The sequence below is a fragment of the Mustela lutreola genome, chromosome 12, assembly GCF_030435805.1.
Source record: "Mustela lutreola isolate mMusLut2 chromosome 12, mMusLut2.pri, whole genome shotgun sequence".
Taxonomy (NCBI): domain Eukaryota; kingdom Metazoa; phylum Chordata; class Mammalia; order Carnivora; family Mustelidae; genus Mustela; species Mustela lutreola.
The window spans coordinates 86,717,815-86,742,224 of record NC_081301.1 but is presented as its reverse complement, the minus strand read 5'-3'; the positions used below and the strand labels follow the sequence as shown (position 1 = coordinate 86,742,224).

The 24,410-nt window shown below is 42.2% G+C and overlaps 1 protein-coding gene across 1 annotated transcript in view; it reads left to right on the top strand.

The window, feature by feature from the left end:
• TMC1 (transmembrane channel like 1) overlaps nucleotides 1-24,410 on the top strand; it is a 384,104-nt gene that overhangs the window by 220,132 nt on the left and 139,562 nt on the right. Inside the window, exons 4-7 of the mRNA XM_059143592.1 lie at nucleotides 1,262-1,630; nucleotides 7,681-8,008; nucleotides 15,807-15,926; nucleotides 19,872-20,258. Coding sequence (XP_058999575.1) covers nucleotides 20,189-20,258 — 70 coding nt within the window. The 5' untranslated portion in view covers nucleotides 1,262-1,630; nucleotides 7,681-8,008; nucleotides 15,807-15,926; nucleotides 19,872-20,188. The remainder of the gene's footprint in view (nucleotides 1-1,261; nucleotides 1,631-7,680; nucleotides 8,009-15,806; nucleotides 15,927-19,871; nucleotides 20,259-24,410) is intronic.

Genomic DNA, 24,410 nt, shown 5'->3' with positions numbered 1-24,410 from the left:
GCAATGCTAGATAGAGTTTACTAAAATGGACCCTTGCTTCAAGGAGTCTTAGGATGAAGACAGCGCAAATGGTTTATTACAACTTGGACAGGGTAACTGCCCGAATGCTAACGCAAAGTAAGTATATTGGAAACAAAGACAAATGCAAAGATCATGTAATGTTTGATTGCCTTCCACTTCTGCTCACTGCATTGAGAGTTTATTTCAGCGAAAGCAGTTAAAGAAGACAAATGGTATTAGTTAAGAAGCTGGAAAGAAATACCATCAAATCTGTAACTAATGGTAGTTGGGGCTTAACATTTTATTGTAACACACTTTTAGCTTGGGCACGAGAAGTGTTTTCCATCCTTAATGAAAACAGCTTTGGCAAAATGAAAAATACATATGATTGGATTTTTAGCAATCGAACAGCAATGCTCTCAGGAAATAAAACTCTTGTTTATTGTCTCCTCCTGCGTGCTTATTTACTTACTGATCTTCTCAGCAACCCTGCGGGTTACTGTGTCAGAGGAGAACCTTGCCATCAGTGAGGGGACATCTTGTATATTTCCCAATTTCAATTCCAAAAAGCAGACATGGCTTTTTGGCTTTCTTGAATCACATTTCTTTCAAGAATCAGTATTACTTGTATATTGTATTATATTACTTGATATTAATATATTACTTGATACTTATTACTTGATATTTTCATGTTTCATTTAAAAAACATTTCCCCCTATTAGAATTTTAGGTTTACCTCTGCTTTGATAGCCATTTGAATAAACAAACAAACGGAAATTACCTTAGTGAGACTCTGAAGAACATGAGTAGAGAAGAGTAGCTGGCCAAGCTACGTTAGCTCACTCACTGTCAAGCATTTGTTCCAGAAGATCACACTCCTACAAGTGCCCAGACTGTGCTTATTCTTTATATATTCATATTCTACTGGAGTGAACATAAATTTGCACAGCATGATAAAGAAGCTTTGTTATTCTATATCCAAAGATTTTAAAAGTTTGAATCTCTGGACTCAGTAATTCTGCTTCCCGGAATTTATCCTAAGGAACATAATCATAAGATAGCCACAGGAAAATTATGCGAATGCTAATAATAGTTTCAGCTAGAACAATAATGTAATTGCAATAATAGTTTTAGTTTTAGTTAGAACTTGCAAGGTGCCGGTTAGCAGAGTAGTGTCTCTGAGCTGAAAATTCATCCTTTGTCTTGCTTTGTGTTATGGAGCGAAGTCTAATCGGGAATTTTTTTTTTTTTTTTGGGCCAGCCAGCTGGATAGACGGTTTCATCAATAGAGGGCGCTGTAAGAAGTAGTTGCTGGAAGACACTTTTAGGTTTCATTCTCCAGGCAGAGGCTGTGAGAGCCCAGTAGCAGTATTAAGGAGGAACTTGAGCTGCACCCTCGGGCCATTTCTCCCGATCAGAGGCTTCTTCCGAGCGTTTTTCATCCTTCTGTGCCCACCGGCAATCATTGGCCATTTCTGTAGAGCACCTTGGGCTCGAGGCACAGCGGAAGGCGGGACCAGCTTCTACTCAACCCCACTCAGCCGCAATGATGAATTGCCTTTACAGCCAAGCTCTAGCCTGGGCTTTCATGATAATGAACGCATTACTACACTTCCTTTGCCGTCACAAGGTAAGTTGGTTTTGGGCGATATTGCAAGGGACACCATATTTTTAAAAATTTTTCTTTTTTATTCGAGTGTTGTTGACATGACATTAGTTTCAGGCGTGCCAGGTAGTGATATGAGAAGTTTATTTATTTATATTTTTAAGGGATGCCATATGGATGCATCAGATAATTCTGTAGCACTCAGTACCCGTGGGTGGTGGTGTTGGTAGACGCACTGGAAGGAAGAGAAGGCAAATCGGTATCCAGGTACGTGTTGATTTGGGTAAGGACAAATTGCTAGCTGCTGTCAAGAGAGTTGGGTTCTGATATAATTAATATTCTATCGGGTGGCTTGGTGAGTTTTCCCCGAAGAATGGTGCTATGTCAAGGGCTTGGCATCAGACCTCTTGCTGACAGGTTGGGAACCCAGCCGTGGGAGCGCGTTCAGCGCGGGTGGCCTCAATTGCAGCACTATGACCACGGTGCGTGGGCTTTTGGCATAGGCCCTGGGATGTCTGAAGAGGGGGCTAGCTAGCTAAGAGTCATAGTGTCAGTCATCCTATGCACATGGTTATGGAGGGTCTCCTCAGTGGTGTATGCTCTTCCGCGGACATTAATGTGACTTCGGCTTTTTTTTTCATTCCCATAGCTTCATCCACATACCTCTTTTCTAGACTTCCTATTCTCTGGTCATCACATCTTTTTTCCTTGGAATGTGCACAAAGGATGCTATGTAATACACAAGGCTAGTTTAGAAAAGGCCTTGCTGGTTTCTTGGGAAATGCTTGTTCTGGGACCTGCCAGTGCTCTTCAGTTCAAGTTCATCAGGAACACCTTTGTAGTTAAACAGGTTACATTTATTATGTGTAGCAAGGAAGAATGAACGTCATGGGAACTGTGAGGTGTTTCAGGAAGAAGGTGTTAGAAAGGACCCATTATAGAATTTGGGATTTGGTTGGGTGATTGGAGGAAGGTTTAAGGAAGCATAGATTTGGGAGATCCTGGGTGGCTCAGTTAAGTGTCTGCCTTTGGCTCAGGATGTCCAGGGATCAAGCCCCTGGTTACCCCGGTTAATCAGGGCTCCCTTTTAGCAGGCAGTTTGCGTCTCCCTATTTCTCTGCTTGTGTGCACGCGTGCTCTCTCTCTGTCAAATAAAATCTTTAAAAAAAAAAAAAAAAGCCATAGATTCGGTCCAGACTGGATGTTTTCAGAAAGTGGGGTTAATTCTATGGTCAGATATTTTATAGATGTTATAGTGGCATTTTACCTGTGCTTAAACAACTTTATGAAGCGGTCTTATTTTATCTTGTGGTCTCAGAGTAACCTTGTCTGAGGTCAGTATTCTATGAGATTGTTTACGTCCAGCCGGAGAATAACGTAGCCTGGCTGTGGACGTCAGATCAGTTCTGAACATGAGGACGTCGCTTCCAAACACGAGTTCTTTTTCAGAGCTCTCAACTGTCAGGTTGGAAGCTTGGCCATGTAGACGAGTCTCCACATGGACTGATCACGTACGTACATGTAGAGAGAAATGGTCCAGAATTTAAGACTTCAGCTATTCAGATCTTCCAACCTGGGTGATAGACATGTGAATGAAGAAGACTTTGAGATGATCTCAGCCTCAGCCTTGTCTGGCCACAACTGCTGAGACCTCAGAGCATTGAGAACTGGCTAGCTGAGCCCAGTTGACCTCCAGATTCAGGAGTAGAACACTGTCAGGAATTTGTACCACTATTTTGAGGAGATTTGTATAGCAATAGATAACTGATAGAGTTGTCCTGTAAACAGCTCTATAGGCCTGGAGCTCAGGAGAGAGATTTGGCCTGGTGGTATAGGTTAGGAAGTCCTTTAGCAAGGAAAAAGCACTTGAAGTTATTGGAACTGATGAAGTCACTGGGGAAATAATGTACATTGAGAAGGGAAAAAAAAGGCCTAATGATAGCACCATTAGTAATAACAGTGAGGGGGTCAAAAAAAAAGAAGCATTTGCAGGAGACCAAGAAGGAGTAGATCAGGTGATAAAGATGACATCCAAGAGAGATGATGTCAAGGAAGTCAAGACTGAGTGGTTCCAGAAAGAAGGGTGTTTGCCACAGAATCAAGTGCTGTGGCTGGAGATCAAATAAGACAAGGATGAAAAGAGTCTTTGAGTTTAGCAACAATGGGTTTACCTTGGTAGCAAAAGTAGGTTCCAGGAGGTCGGGGTCAGGGAGTGGTGGGGCCAGGAGTGATGCCGGCAGAATCCACATTGTAGAGTTATGTCTTGAACCCTACAATTTCACAAGAGCATGGATAGATTATATCTTTACGTATATTTAGTGTTACACTTTAACCTGTAGTTTCCAGTTACAAATATATTATTCTGTGTGTTGCTGCATGTCTGGATTGGGACCTTGCTTATCCAAGTGGGGGGTCAAGGCCCCCTTTGGTGACAGTGAATGAGTTGCCAGAGTTGTGGAGAGAAATTCTTCCCAGTTCAACCTGTAAGTTGATGTTGCTATAGTGGCCTCATGTGGCTCCCCTGAGCCTCTTTTTCACCTCTTTTAAGGGGAAATCTTACCCCATCTTTTTTGTTATTTCCTCATGGCTTTCTTTTCACAGATGTGTGGGGCACAAGCACTATGATGAAGACTTTATTTATTTTATTTTTTTTTAAGATTTTATTTATTTATTTGAGACAGAGAGAATGAGCAGGGGAGGAGCAGAGGGAGAGGAAGAAGCAGACTCCTCACTGAGCAGGGAGCCCGGCACAGGGACTCCATCCCAGGACCCTGAGATCATGACCTGAACTGAAGGCAGATGCTTAACTGACTGAGCCATCCAGGTGCCCGGGAGTCAGGACTTCAAATGAAGAGTTTACAGTTCAAAGGACTTGAAATTTATACGTCAGATGTCACTTTCAAGTGAGGCTCTACACATGGACAGTACACAATAAGCAGATTTGGAGGATGACATGTAGGGTACATTTGAAACTCCTGTTGCATTCCTCAGCTACACTTGCTGGAGCATTTTATAACCTTGTAAATATCACCATAGAGTACACTGTAGTACTTAAAAACATTCCTTTGTTAGAGGCAAAATCTACTGTTATTTTTGAAAGCCATTTTTGGCATTTCTTCTTATGTTGGAATGCCAGAAACCTCTAAAATGGAAAATTCCTGGCCATTTCTCAGCATCTGAGAAGGCCTGCGGCAATAACTTTGACTCTCTGTGGAAGGAATTCTGGGGTGTGGAGGATGACCTCCTGAATGCTCAGAAGGATTTGAAAAGGTAGAAAGAAAGCGCTGTGTATGGAGCCCGTGTTTACACCATGTACTGTACTAGGGGCTTCATAGTTTACATTGAATCATGTGTGGTATGAAGCTGAAAACACACAGGGCTGGGGGAGAGGGTCTGAGCTGTCATCAGAAGGGAAACCGTGGCATGTGGGACATAAAACCAGCTTGTGATGGGGGTTGGGTTAAAGGTAGGGGAAGAAGATCTTGGCAAATTCATTCTGCACAAGTACTTGTGTTATCCTCACTTAGGCGGTCTTTGTGACTTTTTCTCTGGGTTCATCTGGTTGGCAGATGGATGAAAATGTCTTTTAGCCCTAAGGAAGGCACACAGCAGGCATGAATCATGGCTGTTTGATAAATAAAAGAAACTGAGCTTCAGAGGGTTTCTGGGATGTGCGTGTGCGTGTGCGTGTGTGTGTGTGTTTCTGCACACGCTTCTGCTGTACATACCACCAGTATAAATCTGATTTTTAACTGGGAATATTTCACATGCTTCTCTAGTGTAGCCCAAGTGGATATATTTTTAGAAATGAAAAGTAGAGCATGTTCCAAAAGTTCCTTTCTTCTGCCATCAGGGACAGCAAGCCTTTATTTATAGTAATTTGAGGTCCCCACCAACCTTCAGCAATATTAATGGGGCAAACAGAAAAAAATTAAGCAGTTGATGATAAGATCATGTGTTATTTTACAGAGAACTTGATTTCTCTTGCCTTTGGAAAATATAGGCCTACTTTCCACAACTGTAATCAGAACTAATTCTTTTCTAAGATTTCCCTAAAAGCAAGAATATGGTCAGTGCCACTGACCTTGGGTCTTGGTCTTCATGCTTCAAAGAAAAATACATACATAGGTATCAGATCCTTTGAATTCAGTAATATTTATTGCAAAGGAAATATATATGGAATGGAAATATGTATATAATGGAAATACAGAATAATAACTAGAAAGAGGTCTACATTTAGCCACTACTATATGCCAGATTCTTTACATATATTCAGTACCTCATATTCAAATAATCCTATAAGGTATATATTATGATCACTCTTTGTTCCAATGGAGTTTCAGAGATACTAGGTAATTATTCTAAGGATGGTGAACTGGCTAGTGGTTGAACTAAAAGTTTGAACCTTGGTTCCGCGGTCCCTGATGCTTGTATTCTTTCCACTCAGTCTCTCTCTCAAAATCCCGACAATTACTGTGGATGGCAGAATTGGACAACTAAGAAGGCCACGACATTTATTATTCAGCAATGTCCCCATTGAAGGAAGCAGTTACTGAGCTTCTACTTTCTCTTAGGCACGACGGTAAATGATGTGGTAGAATCTAGAAATTAAAGAGGGGGTGTTCCTGTCCTTGCGGAAACCGTGGGCAGGAGGGAAAGTCTGAAAAGAATATTAGTGATTATGATGTGGAATGTCAGAGGCTAGGAGAAAGGTAACAGCAAGCGACTTCTGGGGCCTGAGAAAGACCACAGGCTCTGTGCGCATGTGTGGTATGTGCTTTTGGGGTACATTAAAGGGCATTCCAGACAAGGGAACAGCATGTACAAAGTCAAGGGCTTGAGGGCTTATAGCTTATAGGAGAAACCACAGGTTTTTTTGCTTTGACTGCAAAATTGTAGTTACAGGTGACAGGGTGATGAGAAATGAGAATATGAGGTCTTGAGAATGGTGACATCAGAAATTCTACTTCGTATCACGACCAGAGACTTTCAAAATTGTCTTGATAAGATAGGTATTTTCCTTCTGCTTTTGATTTCTCTCTTTTGACAACACACTGTAATAGTCACGGTATTTTTCGAAAGAGGAAATGCAGTTAGTACACAAATATTTGGGGGAAAATAGGGTTACTGATTATGAATGTAAAGAACAAAATTAACTCAAAGAAAGAATAAAGCTAATGAAAGTATCTGATATTGGTAAGGACAAAATGCAATAGGCATATTTGTGTTTTGCTGACTGGTCTATAAATTGATTCACATTTTTGTATACAAACACGTATTAAGATGTTTCAAATGTTTATACTCTTTAATTCAATAACATTAGTTTTGGAACTCTATAATAACAAAGTTATTATAAATATTTATTGCAAGTCTTTTTAATGGTACATCATTAGAATCAGCCTAAGTAGCCATGGTACATCATTTTGATGCAACTTAATGTACCATTAAAAATTATGTTTATGAATAACATTTAAAATGCATTTCATACAATTCTAGCTTAAAAAGTGGGGTACTGAAATATATATATACATGCATATGTATATATATATATTCCCCCCTCACTCCTCTATACTCTCTAAATGTATACATTAAAAAAAGAAACTGGAAAGAAATCCACAGAACATCAGTGGCGGTATTTGGGTTTGGATAGTAGTACTAGAGATAATTTTTTTTCTTTGTACTGTTCATGCATTTTCCACGTTTCCTTTACTGAATTTTTGTAACTTTTATGAAAGAAGTATTACTATATATTTTTTTGTTGATGAACAGTAAGCAATATATGATAGAGTCCCATTTTATTTTATGTTTCCTGGTGTCTGGTAAACTCCTATCTATAGCTGTGGCTGGGTAGCAAGTGAATGATGATTTTTAAAAAAAATTCCCAGTATTGGCAAACTTTCTCTTGGCATAGCTCTGCTGGACTTGAGTGAGATCTTCTCTCCCAAGCCACTTGCCTCTTAGACTTTCTAGCAAGAGAATTCATGAAAAATTATAATCTACCATCTACAAGTGGCTACATGCCATAGGACCTACTAAAAGGCCTGACTCTTTATTTTGTGAATGACCCCTCTCAGGATACAGTGCCTCACAGCTCGTCTCACATCGAATGCAACCTTCTTCTGCTGCTGTTCCTTCCAGAATGCACGTCTTTGGGAAGAAAGGAGTTCGGGGAAGCAGAGATGGCAGTCCAGTGACTTGGAAAGTCCACCTTCCACATACCCTGCCTATTTCAAGACATCAAATCTGAATACCAGTCTGCTTGTCAGGAAGGAATAATTGCAAAAGACCTCAACGAAGCCTACGCAATAAGAGCGGGAAGCAAGAAAACACAAGTGTTGTGAAACAGGAGCACAAAGCCGCTAGGACAGAACGAGCCAAGACGAGAAGACATGAGGTTTGTGGGTTGGTGCTCTTGTGTCTTTCTGCCCCAGATCTTCCCTGTGCTTTTAATTCTGTCACTCATAAAGAATCCAGCAACGTGTGGCTCTTTGATTCTATGGCATATAGGAACGCATTCCCTTTGGGCCGTGTTTCTCAGCCAGGCATGATTTTGTCTCCTAGGGGACATTCGTTGAAGTCTGGAGACAATTTTGGTTGTCGCAACGAGGGGGCTGCTGTAGATGGCATCTGGTGTGCAGAGACCAGGGATGTGGCTAAATATCCCACAGATCAGAGGCCCAGCCACCCACAGAAAGAATTATTTGGTCCAGTGTATCAATAGGGCCATGACTGAGAAACCTACCCTTAGAGGGGAAGCCTAGAACTTCTGTCGAATTTTTGGTTTAATCAACGAATGAGAAAAATTATGGGAAAAATAGACACAAATATCAGCAGTCCTCCGAGCAGAATCTCTTAGGTCAGACATTTGCTGCTTACCAGCATCAGCCGGGTTGTCTACTTTCTGAAGTTTAGAGATTTCACCAAGACATAGTTTTTCAAATTCCTGTTATTTTCTCTTTCAAAACCCTATTTTAATTGCCTGGTGTGGGGATGTCTGAGATAGAGATCCCTTTTCTTCTTCTTTTTTTTCTTTAAGATTTTATTTATTTATTTGAGAGAGAGAGCACAAGCAGGGGAGCAGCAGTCAGAGGGAGAAGCAGACTCCCCACTGAGCAGGGAGCCCAATGTGGAGCTTGATTCCAGGACCCTGGGATCATGACCTGAGCTAAAGGCAGACACTTAACCAACTGAGCCACCTAGCTGCACCAGAGACAACCTCCCCTTTTTTTTTTTCCTGAGTGCTAGACCCTTTTCACTTACTCAAGACTTACCTTGTCAATCCATTCTTCAGTCAATCCATTCTTCACACCGGTACTCCAAGAAGTACGAATCCCCCCCACCCCGCGCCCCACCCCATGGTTGTATCTGCCTCCATCCCCTGTTCTGGAAGTATAGCAGCTCCTAACAGCTTCATAGTTAGAACACCCTATTCCTCTGAGCTCTTCCCTTCTTTTTTTTTTTTTTTTTTTTTTTTAAAGATTTTATTTATTTATCTGACAGAGAGAAATCACAAGTAGATGGAGAGGCAGGCAGAGAGAGAGAGAGAGAGGGAAGCAGGCTCCCTGCTGAGCAGAGAGCCCAATGCGGGACTCGATCCCAGGACCCTGAGATCATGACCTGAGCTGAAGGCAGTGGCATAACCCACTGAGCCACCCAGGCGCCCGAGCTCTTCCCTTCTTAAAACTAACCTCTCTATAGTAAGTCATAACCATTCAACTGTGAATCATTCTAGCATCAGTATAGAAGACTAAATGATGACAATATTAGAAGACTTATTTTCCAAAGAGCACCAGGTCAGTCTCATGGCTTTTAAACATAGTCTATTTTCTTTTTATTTCTTTCTCTTTTTTAAGGTTTTATTTATTTATTTGACAGACAGCGATCACAGGTAGGCAGAGAGGCAGGCAGAGAGAGAGAGGGAAGCAGGCTCCCTGCTGAGCAGAGAGCCCGATTCGGGGCTTGATCCCAGGACCCTGAGATCATGACCCAGCTGAAGGCAGAGGCTTTAACCCACTGAGCCACCCAGGTGCCCCCATAGTCTGTTTTCTACCCAAGATCCAACAGTGTCAGATACATAGCTTGAAAATGATTCTGAAAAGCAAGTGGACAAATAAGTTTACTAAAGAATCCTAGAAAGTCATTAACAAAATCCCTTTTATTCTAAGTAGTCCAGGCCTTGTTCTTGGGTGTAGAAGATACTGCATAGATATTTTCATAACTGGAAAATCATACAGGAGTGGGTATTACAGTAATAAGGAACCCCTGAATTTAAAAAAAAAATCAATATAGCCTAGAGTAGGAATAGCCATCGAGTACATTTTGATATGGAATCTGAAGGAAATCTTTTGAATTTCTATCATTTTCAGAGTTTAGGTTTGAGGTAGTGTAGGTAATGATCATGTCCCCGTTCTAGAGACTTCATTTAGGACTCAGCTTAAATGTAACTTCTTAGAAAGCCCTTTCCTGGTATCCTGAAGAAAATATGCCTTCTCTCCTCCCCCATTACCTTCCTATACTATTCCATTCCCTCTCTGTCCTATAATCCTGATTTTCTATCTAAAAAGATCTTACTTACTTGCACACATTAATTGTCGATCATTCCCCATATGCTACAGTGGTTGCTTTCACTCCGTGAGTAACTGAAGCCCAAGAGCCTGGGAATTATTTTTAAATCCTTCTTTTCCTTATTCTTTTCTACAATTCTTCTGTTTCATTGGCCAGTCTCAAGACTGTTCTCATTCCAAACATGTCTTGAAGTTGTCTGCCTCCCTCAGTGTCCACTGCCCTTGCTCTAGTCCAAGGCCATCATCAACACTAAGTACGCTGTAGGAGCCCCTGCCTGCTATCCCACCGCATCATACCCCTTCATAACCGATCTGCACAGAGGAGCCGGAAAAATATAATAAAAATACAGCTTGTGTGTTCACTATCCTGCTGAAACTGAGCCTGGTATAGATGGGTTCTCGGTGGTATTGGATGGAGGGTGAATGACAGCAATAAATGAGCAGAGAGAATGAATTGGCAGAAAGTGTCCCTTCGCCTTACCTGACAGAGAGGGCGAGGGATACTAGGTTAAGGTCACAGCGCTACCACATGTCCGATTTAGGACCAAAACCTGATTTTTCTAAGAATGCTCAATGGTTTATTTATAGAAGACACATTGCTGGGTGCCTGAGTGGCTCAGTGGATTAAGCCTTTGCCTTCAGCTCAGGTCATGATCTCAGGGTCCTGGATCAAACCCTACATCAGCTGCCACTCTGCCTATTTGTGGTCGCTCTTGTCAAATAAATAATTTTTAAAAAAAGAAAAAAAATAGTCGTATCTCCTCATTCTTTCTTACTCTCAACGAATAAGTAGCATTTTATTTTCACGCACAGTCATTGTTCATCTTGATTGGAAAATTGATACCTATTTACTATAATAGTTGTTAAATTACTGGAGAGCATAAAGAAATTAAGGAGTAATTCATAATCCTCCTCTGCATGAAATTCTTACTTTCATCCGTGTACTTTTCTTTCTCATTTTTATTTTTTTAACATAAATATGCATTCATTTTTATAATCAGGGAATATAGAGTATTATGTTGCTGTGTTTCATTCCTGGGAAATAATGGCTGGTGATATTTTAATGAAATTTATTCTAATATTTCAATATTTGATGGGTTTGTTTGCAGTTTGTAGGCTATGAATTTCCATAATGTATGGAAAGACATTTCAGAAGGTGCTAACTGTAAGTTTAAGAGAGTAGGCTTCCTAATTTTAAACATGGCCCGTGTAATTAATAAATATAAGAAATTTGCACACAACTCCTAATCCCCTGAATTCTAATAGCAGCTGGCTCTAAGAACAGCAAAATACTCACAGCTATAGAAGCCTGTCTTAGAAAAATCCTTTGAGAAAGGGAACAAAAATTTTACAGCTTTTCTTTTTTATTTATTTATTTATTTATTTATTTGACAGACAGAGATCACAAGTAGGCAGAGAGGCGGGCAGAGAGAAAGGAGGAAGCAGGCTCTCCGCGGAGCAGACAGCCCGATGCGGGGCTCGATCCCAAGACTCCGGGATCATGACCTGAGCCGAAGGCAGAGGCCTTAACCCACTGAGCCACCCAGGTGCCCCTACAGCTTTTCTATCAGGTAATGTAGTAATACCATAACTCTACCTATATATCCGTATCTATCTATCTTCAGAAACCACATTAATATATATAAAATAGCTGACATTTTCCTAGAGACTTTCTCTGCAGGTTGTTTTTGGAAAACAGCCCTGAAGTAATTTATAATTTTTTTTTAAAGATTTTTATTTACTTATTATCTGAGAGAGAGCATGCAAGCTTGGGGAGGGAAGAGGGAGAGACTCTCCAGCACACCCCCTGCTGAGTGCGGAGCAGGGGCTCAGCCTCAAGACCCTGAGATCAGGACCCCAGCGGAAATAAAGAGGAGGAAGCCTAACTGAATTAGCCACCCAGTCACCTCATAAAGTAATTTATAAACTTCATCACTCGTTTCCACATACTGGCAGAGTCACTCATGTGAAATATATGCTTAAAATATGTATAATTACTTTAACATTTGTAATTAAAATAAGCGTCCTTGCCTAATACATAGAGGAATACATTAAAGAAATTTTAACATCAAAGTTACGCTTTCTTAATTAAACAAGAAGGACTGTTTACTTTAAAATTACGTACATACTCAAGCTGCCTTCAAAGGTGATTTTGTTTTTCATGGTCTACATTTTAAAACGGCTAATGTTTTCTCATTGTTCATTTCAGTTCTTTAGGGGCTATCTGTCTCTCATTCCAGCAACACAAATCAATGAATCCTAATTTACATCAGAATCATTTTAAATAGACTAAAGAACTAATTTCATAGCCCAGTTTTTTAAAAGCATTGTGCACCTGTATTCAAAAAGTGTGGCTCAGTCATGAAGCATTTGCCGTTGGCTCAGATCATGATCCCAGGGTGCTGGGATTGAGCCCCACATGGGGCTCCCTGCTCAGCAGGAAGCCTGCTTCTCCCTCTCCCACTCCCCCTGCTTGTGTTTCCTCTCTCTCTCTCTCTGTCAAATAAATAGATAAATAAATCTTTATAAAAAAAGTATTTAGCATAGTGTCTGGCACAGAAGAAACATTCAGTAGCATGTCTGACAATGTCTTTGGATCGCCGCTTCTGCTGATGACGGTCTTGATAACATAGATGAGGTTAATGGGATGCCTACGTTATGCACCACGACACCATCACCAGGTGACTGTATGTCGTAGCTGGGGGATTTCTGGGGGAATCATGGTTTATGTCCATTGTCCCTGTGTCCTCTCCAGCTTCACATTTTAGCCCTCTCAAATGTGCCCTAACTTGGGTGGTCAGTTGTCTGGTCGCTGGCTAAAGTGCAAAAGGAACCACGATGAGAAGGCCCGGGACACCATCACCTGTCTCGTGATACGGTCTCCGCTCTCTCCAGGCCGAGTGAGAGGGTGAGCGGCCTGAATGGCGGCAAGCTTCCCAAATGTGGCAAGGGACATTTAAAATTCATACACACTTACACTTTGTAGATGAGGAATCAGACATTTGAGAAACACAGACCACAAGGCTCTATCTCCCGTCACCCTTTTGGTCATGGTATTTTTTTACTCAGGATTTGATTTTGGATACAAATTTAAAGACATTTCTTAGACACGTCCACCCTCTCATTTGGCAGACAAGATGGACTGGGATTGTGGTCACAATGGTGTTTGTGAATGTGGATAAAACTAGTGACACCCGAGTGGCAGTCTTTTCCATAACTGCTCTGTGTGATTTGAGGTTGTAGGCACTACTTCCATTCTGGCCTTTTCTTTTCTCCTTTCTTTTCCCTTTCTTTTTCTTTTCCTTCCTTTTTTTTTTTTGCCCCTTCAGGTTTTATCTAATCTGTCAACTCAGAACTGTCCAGGTAATTTCTTTGTCACCCCCTAGTCCGGCCCATCTGTTCCTTCTGTAGTTTGTCAACACACTTCAGTGTAGTCCTATAATAACTTGAAATTGTGCTCACACTGTCTTCTAGGTTTTCATGACCATGTCAGATGGCGCACGTGCACCATGTCACAAACTGTCCTCTTCACCATCCTCTCTTAGAGAAAGCTAAGTGTGTCTCCAGAAGCTTTTGGATTTAGTACTGGCTCTATAATTTGTGGGGCTTAGTGAGAATGGAAAACAGAGGGCCTCCTTTTTTAAAAAAATTACTAAGAATTTCAAGATGGGGGCACCTGGGTGGCTCAGTGGGTTAAGCCTCTGCCTTCAGCTCAGGTCATGATCTCAGGGTTGTGGGATCAAGCCCTGCTTTGGGCTCTCTGCTCAGTGGGGAGCCTGCTTCCCCCTCTCTCTCTGCCTGCCTCTCTGCCTACTTGTGATCTCTGTCTGTCAAATAAATACATAAAATCTTTAAAAAAAATTTCAAGATGACAGGGCCCCTGGGTGGCTCAGTTAGTTAAGCACCTGCCTTCAGCTCAGGTCATGATCCCAGGGTTGTGGGATTTAGTCCTGCCTGAGGCTCCCTGCTCCGCAGGAGTCTGCTGCTCCCTCTCCCTCTGCCTGCTGCTCCCTCTGCTTGTGTCCTCTCTCTCTCTCTGTCAAATAAATAAATAAAATACTAAAAATAAAAAAAAAATTTAATGTTCTGCAAGAGCAGAACATTAAATCAAGCACTTGTCCCTTCTATTTCTGAAGTCCTGTGTCCAAAGATGCTGCACCTGTGCAGTTGTCCCTGCTTGCAACTTCCACCAATTAATTTCCTTCACTCTCCCTTCCAGCTAACAGTTATGGGCATTTATTATATATGAGGCACTATGCTGGCTATTGGAAATAAAAAATATGCTTGCTTTTAGATTCTAATATCCCTACTTTTTAGATTCCGATGGCTAATATCCCCATGAGGTAGATGAAATAACACACACATTTTGGCTTTATTTTTGTTTCCTTCGGATCACATGCTCAGCTGTAATTTCCTGTACATCAGCCTTAAATTGCCAATCCTCTCTGCCGTGTTCTTGTGATCTCTGTATTAACTACAGGAACCTGGCAGTCTCTATTTCCCTGGATCTCTTACCATCCCATCCTTTGCCTGTTCCGTTCCTATAGACAAGTTTGTTCACAGCTGGGTAACAGATCATGCCAATAGTCGAGTTTGTTGAAATGAGTTTGAGGCGAGGGTTCAAACTCTGATGTCTCCAGGGATTGGGGAGGTAATATGCCATAAAAAGTAAAACCACCACATAGAGATTGACTCATGATGGCAGAGAAAAAAGATGCCTACTCAGCCGCAGAAGATTATTGCCATGTGAGATGTGGTCACAGTGTTGTCAAGTCTTCTCAAAGAGAAGTTAGAAATCTAAAACATTATACGAGATGCTCTTTTTCTGTTGCCCATTAATTTCATTTTTAAAAAGACTCAGTACGGGCAGAGAAAAAGAACCGTGCCCCAAAGCTGTGCCAGGAGATGTCAGTTTCTAATTTTTGTTTTTGGTCAGATTTATTGAGATACGATTCATATGTAATTAAATTCACTCTTTTATGTGTGTAGTTCTAAGTTTTGACAAACACATTTGTGTAACAACCACCACAAGCAAGATATAGGACAGTTCCATCGTCCCCAAAAGTTCCTTCTGCCTCTTTGTGGTCAGTTTCTCCAGCTCTTGAACTACTGGTACATTTTCTGTCTTTATAGTTCTGTCTTTTCCAGAGTGTCATAGAAATGGAATTGATAGCATGTAGACTTTGAAGACAGGCTCCTTTTACTTAGCATAAAGCATTTGAAGTTTATCCATGTTGTTGTGTGTATTTGGGTGGTTTTTACTTAATTTTAAAAGATATTTCCCCTCCTTCCCTTCCTCCTCCTTAGTCTAACTTCTAAATCTGTTCTTTTATGGATTGAACATTTGGTGTCACCTCAAAAAAAAATTCTGCCTAATCCATAGTCTTCTATATTTTTTTCTCTAGACTTTTTTATATTTTTAGGTTTTACACGAGGACTGTGGTCCATTTTGAGTTACTTTTTGTATAAGGTCTAAGATGCAGATTGAAATTCTTATTTCAATGTATGTCCAGTTGTTCCGACATCATTTATTAAAAAGATTCTTCTTTCTCTACTAAATTGTCTTTGCACCTTTCTTGAAAATCCTTTGACCATATGTGGGTGGATTTATTTCTGATTTCTCTCGTCCTTTCCAGATGCTTTCCATAGCCTGTTGGCTTCTCAAGTTCCCTGTCAGTCTTGGGACTCTCCCACAGCCTCTACCCATCCCTGGGATTTGTCATTTTCCCCCAGATCAGCAATGGACTCCCAACATCGTAAGTGTCTTGTCTTACAGTTGGCTTCAGGATGGGCATACAGCGTATTGGGGGATGGACTGGGGTATCTTGGCTTTCATTCCTACAGTGAATGTGGTCTGATCAGGGCCTTCAGAGACAAGGCAAACAGATACAGTCCGGAAGGTCCATTTGGCGCTGCAACCTGGGTGTTCTCCCCCATGAGAATACAGTGTTTCTGTCTCTCCAGTACCAGAGAACATATTGTAGCATTGCCATCCTATAGTCAAACTCTGCAAACTTCTCTCAGTGAATTTGCCTTTGGGTTAGAGTAATCAAGCCAGTACCGATGGGAAAACACCAACTGGGAACCCCAGCCAAGAGTGGTAGCTGGCAAGCAATATAAATTGCCTGGGGGCCTAAAGGAATAGGAGAAACTATCCAAGAATGGCACTGAATAGGTATTGTATGCCCTGCCCATAGTGTTTTCAGTAGCCCAGGACAGCTGGTAAAAGAAGGCAGATGGTCGTGGCCATTGACTGTGGACTACCAAGAAATTAAACAAGGTGATGACCCCATCAAACAGCTGTGCCCCACATTGCATTTCTGACTCCAGAAGGCACTGTGGCAGAGAGAGTACCCCTAGGATTTCAGTCCCAGCTTTGGAGGGGCAGAAGCCTGATTATTTCATAGACCACAGCTCCTAGCCCTATCTCTAGCGCTCCTCCAGGTAAAGCCTCTCCTGGAATTACAGCACGTCATGGGAAAAGCTTTCTTCCTCTCAACAGATGGGCTGAGAAAGTATGTTCCACTGACCCTCTGCTGTGGCTCAGACTCCCACTTTGGTTAAGTGCAAGGCTGTTTGCAACAGGGTCACTCTGCCCACCAGGCCACTATCTCTAGAAACTCAGGCCCTGCTGGGCCCTGCTGAGTATGCAGAACCTCCAAATGCCCTTCTTCTATTCCTTTGGTGGCCCCTGCAGAGAGACAAGGAGGGAAATTGCTCCTGAACCCAGGTGTACAGACCGGTCTAGTGGGGCAAACTACCCGCAGGCATGTAGTCACTCTTTAGCCCAACACTGACACCATCTGGATGGAAGTAGAAATGAATCGCAGTAGCCAATAGGCTGGGCTCTCAGCAGTTTGGCTGGTGATGACTACTCCTGCACCGGTCATTAACCCTTTCCCCTCAAAGCTAGGCTATTGAAAAGGATTAACCTTATGGCTTGGACAAGGGGTATATGATCATGAGTAAATCCTCATAGGGGCAGGAAACGTGGAAAGACATTGGGTTTGCCTGCGAGAGCCTGATGCAGTCCTTACGTTTCCATATTCTAGCTTATAAGGCATTGACACACCCTGGCAATCAGGCAGCCCATGCCTTAGTTTAGGCATAAGCCCTAGTAAGTAACCCTTCAGTAGATACAGCAGATGGGGTGCAGGGGAAGAGTAGCCACTGGAGTGTGCCCAGGTGGGATGGCACATTGCCAAGATGCTTCATGGCCCTTGAAGTACAGTTGCCTTGGTCGGTGCAGTAACAAACAGCATGTCCTGTGTGATCTGAACAGTGCCCAAGGCCACTACCATAGGAGTCTGGGGGTCACCCACTGGAGTTATCAACCAGCGAGGGATTGGCAAATTGATAATATTGGCCCCTTGCCTCCCAGGGAGGGTCCTAAATTTGCCTTGGTGTCTGGGTATGACTTATCTGGCCCAACCCCAGCTTTCCGCTATTGCCACGCAAGCCAGGCTGCCACCATTAACAGATTAGAGAAACTGAGTCCCGTGTACGGATACGCTTGCTGAATGGACGGTGATAACGCTCATGATGTCAAGACTGGGCAAAAGAACATGACATTGAACAAAGATGCCATTGCCCCTGTAACCACAGGCGGCAGGTCCGCTATCAAGAAAGTCATGGTAAAGCAGCAGATTAAATTACTAATAGGTAAAACCACATTGGCTGGCCAAACGAAAGTAAATCCCCTGCTGAAACACACATTCTAAGTGTATGGACGTTGCAAGAGACAGTCCTGGCCCCGACTCTCAACTGTGGATCAACACACCACACCGCAGAAAACACCACGCCCCGTCATGCCAGGGAGAGAAGTTTTCTCCTGGAATGTGCAAGAGGACATCCCACTTGGGTGGGGGAGTTACTCTGTATCCCTGAGTGGGGAGGAATTGCTCAGTTTCTACCAGAGCCCCACTGTCCTGCTGTAAGCTGGACCCATTGAAACGCAGCCTATCTGTAAGGCGATCATGGACCTTTGAAGGAGGGGGAAATATGGGGTCCTAGTCTAGCATAGTCCACCCCTAGTCCATCTCCTTATGTCTGACAGGGCTGCCTCCTGGGACCAACACGCATGGTGTGCACAATCAGGTTAAGTTCCTAAAGCTGCAAGCCACATTAACCTCTAAGAATCAGATCACAAGGGTCATTCCCACAGAAGGAAAAGCCTTCCCACTGAGACTTCGTACTGAGTGTCTGTCTTTTTGACTTTAAACTTCTGTGGCTCCTGTGGTATCTAGTCACAGGCTTATGGCAGAAATGTCTTTCTACTGTGGACCCATTTGTATGCCTGACAAAGGAATCGGTCTAACTGCTGGGTAGGTGGGCAGGTGTCCCTCTGTAGCTCTGCAGGACAGCCCTGGTGGGTATCTCCCTGCCAGGCTAGGGATCGGAAGGCACTAAAGCAGTACATTAAGGGAGAATTGGCACTAGGATTGCCTCTAATTCATGATATTATTATTATTATTATTATTATTTTTAAAGATTTTATTTATTTATTTGAGAGAGAGACAGAGTGAGAGAGCATGAGAGGGGAGGTCAGAGGGAGAAGCAGACTCCTCATTGAGCTGGGAGTCCGATGTGGGACTCGATCCCAGGACTCCAGGATCATGACCTGAGCTGAAGGCAGAGGCTCAACCAACTGAGCCACCCAGGGACCCCATGATATTATTGATACTGACCCAGACATCTGGTTTGTGGCACACACTATTAATAACAGTGGGGATGGGTTTTTTTTTTTTTTCCTGTCAATCAGACTGTACAGGGAGCCTATCTAACTGCTCACCAGAGGGTCCTAAACATAGGACCACTATTAGAGCAGTGGGTGGCGACATTCAAATTTGGGATGTCTAGCATAGTCCACCCGGTGGCTTACCCTGGGTATGGAACATTTGCGCACTCATGTGCTCGTGTGTTGAGAACAGAAGAAACTGCTCTAAACAGAACCAACCCAGTTGTACCAGGAATACAGGATGGATATCACCAGAACCACGCAGTCATTCCGTCACATTAAAGGATATGGGCGGGGTGGGTAGTTACCGGTCACGCTGCTCAGGTATTTATTGGGTGACCCCAGGTGGGTCCCAGTGGTTGTGTAGCACAGATCTTTGGACATGGTTTTCATCGGGGCGGTTGGGTTGCTGCACCCTGGGTTTTCCCTGGAGACAGGGAGAACTCACCTGACAATAACAAGAGTTGCCAATTTCCTTCTCAGGGAATTGTGCTATTGTTCCAATGGTACAATCACTTGGCCACCATCTTTCTTTTCTGTATTGACTGGGAGGACATGACAGCACAGACAGCAGCCCTTACTAATGTCACCCCACAAGCCTTATGTGACAGCTGACAAAGCCTATCCTTACCAAACCCTGAAATGTCTCTAGTGAGAAAAGCTGTCCTCCGAAATAGGACGGCCTTGGTCATCATTACCGCCTCGCAAGAAAACAACCCAGGCCATCATCTCAGCAAAATGTTGTGTGTTCACAGCTGAGGAGTCTGCTCAGGTATCATCTTTATCAAAGCACATGATACAAACAAGCATCCCAAATGATCTGACCCTCAGCCTAGCGCAGACTTAATAAATCAGTGCTTTGGATCACAGGGCTCTCGGATGGGAAAAAAAAAACAAACCTGTTACTTACTTTGGGAATCATTACTTTCATCTGTGTATCTTCCTCTGCGGTGTCTGCCTGCAGGTTCAATGAATCCCCTCCAAGCTAATGAAGCCCCAGCTGAGCATCAGGCCTCTTTGTGAAAGACGGGAAATCTGTAAGATCCCGAGAGCCACTTGAGAGGGGTGGAGTGTTGGAGGAGGTCATCCAGAGGTCGAGACTCTGGAAGACCCTCCAGCTGGTCCCCGGGCCATTGGAAGCCCCGCCCCCTTCGGCTATTTTCCCCGTGTACTCTGCCTGCCCTTCCCGCGGTTGGAATGGCGGCTGGAACTGTTTTCAAGGACACAGTCTCGAGAGAGCAACCCGTTGTTGAGACCCTTTGAACCCCACTAAGGCCACGTATGAACGGTGAAGACTTTGGTGGTCATGTGCAGAGATTTACTTGTCTTGAGGTTGCCCCAGACAAGCCTCGTGAGTACTTAACCTTGTTTTTGTGAAATTGCCACCTACCGGGATGCCTGGGTGGCTGAGTGCCTTGAGCATCTGTCTTTGACTCAGGTCCTGATCTCGGGGTCCTGGGATCCAGCCCCGAGTCGGGCTCCCTACTCAGCGGGGAGCCTGCTTCTCCCTCTCTCTCTGCTCCTCCTCTCCCTCTGCTACCCTAGCTCATGCTCGCTTTCTCTCTCAAATTGCAGAACCTTAAAAACATTTTTTTTTTTTTTTTCAAAACAAAACAAAAAAACCTGCCATGTACCCATCTTCAGTGCCCTGCCTCTTTCTTCCGTCTCTCCCACCCACCCTCCCTGAACCCCGGCCTGTTTCAAGTTCACCCCGAGGAACTCCAAGGTTTCGGACCAACATACCCTCTTTGTTAGTGGCCTTGATTTGTATTTCACGAAGATGAGATTGGGCTATTTCTTTTCTTTTGTGGAAAAACCTCTTACATCTTTAGTCGTTTTTTATTCTTTTTTATTTATTTTTATTTTGTTTTTCTTTTCTTTTTCATTTTATATCTTCATGTGTGAAATGCTTTTAAGTCTTTTGTTATTTTTTTTCCCTTTTGGTGTTCATGTCTTGTTGATAAAGTCTTTGTTTTTAATACTCTTACGAAATGCTGTGTGAGATATAAATTTAGTTTCTTTGAAATGTCTTTGGTGAATAGAATTTTTACATTTTAAAACAGTGGAATCCATCAATTTTTAATGTGATAATATCTGTCTTTAATATTTTTCTTTTAATCTTCTTTTAAACTTTTTTTGCACAATTTGTGGATACAATATTTTTGTTGTTTTATTCATGAATTTGTGATGGTTTTTATTAGAATAGTATTTAATTATATAAATTCATATTTAATATCAATTAAATTACATATTATTCTCACTCTAGGTTATATGTCCAGTGATTTACAATAACATTTCTTGATGTCTTTATAAATTCTCAGGTTGAGGAACCACTCTGGGCATCTTTTTTTATTTTTTTAATTAATCTTTAAGATTTTACTTATTTCAGAGAGAGAGTGAGACAAAACACAAGCATAAATAATGGAAAGGAGGGGGAGAGGGAGAAGCAGGCTCCCTACTGAGCAGAGTCCCCATTCGGGGCTCGATCCCAGGACTCTGAGCTCATGACCTGAGCCAAAGTCAGAGGCTTAATCGACTGAGCCACCCAGGCATCCCTGGGCATCTTAAATATAAGTTCTTAGATCAGCTCTACCTCTTTCACTGTTACAGTTAAGACCTAAGTGTCTGAATAGGGAAAAACTAGGCAAGTGTCATCCTAATGGAGCTTTGTTTTGAGCCACAATTTTGAATGAGTTACACACTACTTTGGCTAGAATCTACGTACTAATGTTTATGTGCTCAAAGGGTCAGATGTGTGCACAAATGCATTTGTGAAGCCAAAAGCTACTCTAGGGTGAATGTGCCGAGGGGATCCATTTCAAAACACTGCTTCCTCTTGCCAAGGTCAGTGGCTATCACCGAAGTAACCAGAGAATGCCAGTGTCCTCGCTCTCAAAAGGCAGTCTCTTTTGCAACATTAAATTACAGCACTTTCTGCCCCTTCCTTTCTTTTCAATGGTAGAAATCTTTTTTGTTTATCATTTAAAGTCAAAGATGACCACCTTTCTGTGAGAAGATTTGATAAAGAGAAAAGTTCTAAAATTGTGTTCTGCAACTTCCTCTTACAGCCAATTTTATCCTCCACAAGTTGAGAAAATACAATGTCTCCAGGTTTCCCCACATTGGAGGCTGGGGGCTACTTTGAACACTCCATAGTCTTGCACTCACCTGAACTCCAGGTGTAGGAGCACCTTGTTTATTGCCTCATTTCATTTACCAAGTACACTTGGTGGTCAGGGTTTCTCCGTAAGAGTCAATAAGAGCATTGCCCAACACTCACACTGCCCTTGGTATCTGTAATTCTGATAAAGCCCTAAAATGGAAGGCATTCAAAACAAGGCAGGTTAGCTCCTACACAGGGGGCTGAAGCCAGATTTGCTTTGAATACAGCTTACACGATCAGTTTAGTTTTATTTCAGACATGAGCCCCAAATACAACCCCTTTGACCTGAGTACTCCATCCCTAAATGGCAAACTAAACATTCATGAAAATTTAATGGTGAGGAAATTAGTACCTTCTTATATTTCAGACTGTGAAATGGCACCAGGGAGCACTTTCAGCGACAGGCAGAAGTGTGTGGATGTGCTGGACCAAACCTGAAACATTTGTCCCTTCAACCTGTCATCGTTAAGTCAGCTGGCAGCTAAGACACTCTGAGAGGACACCGCCACGATGCCACCCAAGAGAGGTATTTCAAAATAAAGACCTGATTCTTGAAGACTCTACCTTTCTCAGAGATTGGGAACTTTGAATAGTGCCCCCCCCCCCCAATTTTTCTTCCCTTCGTTTTATATTTCTGTGATTAGATACCTTTTGTGTCTTGAGAATTGGAAAGGGCTTATTTTTTTCCCACTAATCTCTTTTCTTTAAGGCGCATAAGCTTTCACCAACTAGTAAGTGCTCAGACTTCCCTTTCTTTCCTTCGGGGAGACTGTGAAGGAAGCAAAATACACTGAGGTTTAGCCAACAACTGAAATTGGACGTTCTGTGTCAGATTGGTGTGGGGGGCAGCGTTGTGAAGGGGACCAGTTCTGCTGCAGTTTGTGAATTAAATATGTGCACTTTGTGAATTAAATACAGCTCTGAATTAAGGAAAGCTGAAAAGCTGAGGGAAGAGAATTAAGGCAGAGAAAGTGAAGAAAAGAGGCATAAAACCCTAGTGTGGGGATGTATGTGAAATGCTGAATGATGCAACGGCACCCATTTTTGGTTGCTGTGACTCCACAGGGGTACATTCTCGGTACCCTGGAGAAGCGCGTGGCATGTTTGGCCATCATCCTGTGATGTTTATGGAGCTCACCTTGGCTATGTTTGCAGCCTCACTTCAGTCCCTAAAAGACAAACGGTAGAATTTTCAACTAGGGAATAACCTGGAAATACATGTTTGCTTTTCAGCAATCCACATGGCCTTGCTCCTGGTCTTCTTTTCCACTGACTTGTTGAAACTTAGGATGGAAAGTGGAGACAGAGATTTCACTTAGAGATAATCTATTAAAGTCACTGAGCTTCAGGCTTGTGTCTTGAGAAATGTGAGTGGAATCCTATTTAATAGTTTAGTAGTTTTATTGACTTCAAACATCTGGACAGGCTTAGGAATATTCATTATCAGAGTAGGTCAAAGTTTTCTAAAAAACAAAAACAAAAATAACCACTTTCTTGAGGCTCTACATGTATTTCCAAAGAAAATGTTAGAAATGGTGCAGAGATGCCTAATTGGCTTTTAATAGGGTGGGATTGGTTTTCCATTAATAAGGACGGGGCTTAAATCTTATTAAGATGTTTGATTTCAAACCCTTTAGGATTTTCCAACCTGGGGTCCTCAAGTTCTTGGTTGTAGTAGGCTTATTTCAGATCTAACTCTTACAGAAACTTGGAATAAGGCTGCACAAGCTCTCCTAGGTATCAACCATTTCATTAAATGTGTAAGGTTGGAATTGATTATTCTTGCTGTTCATTCATGCTATTATGAATCATTTATTAATCTTACTGCTTTCATAACAATAGATGTTTTAAAGTTTATTTTGATAGTGAATGGAATATATTTTGCAGAAAATGTGTAAATTTTAGAAAAGCAGATTTTAAAAAACAACAAAAACGAATCGCACCACAAATAGGTTACTATGGCCGTATGTTTTTCTTCTTCCAGACTTTGTCTATGAAAGTTATGTTTGGTTTATATTTAACAAAATGGATTCAAATTGGTTGAAACACAATGAATGTAGTTTTTTAGACAATGGTCTGACTTCATAAGAAATGAACAATAGCATTGCCTATTTTGGTTACATAATATCATAGCATAATAATTGTGTCCATTATTAAGTGCTTATTACATGTCAGGCTCCATATAATATGTGGTGATGAATTACCACGATGATTAGATGTGAAGGAATGACAAGGGATATCTTAACCTTGATGGCTGCCAATTCAATACACTGGGAAGGACATAGCAGGTCAGCTGGCAGGTGTACTGCTCAACATACTGGGCTTCTCCAAACAGGGCAC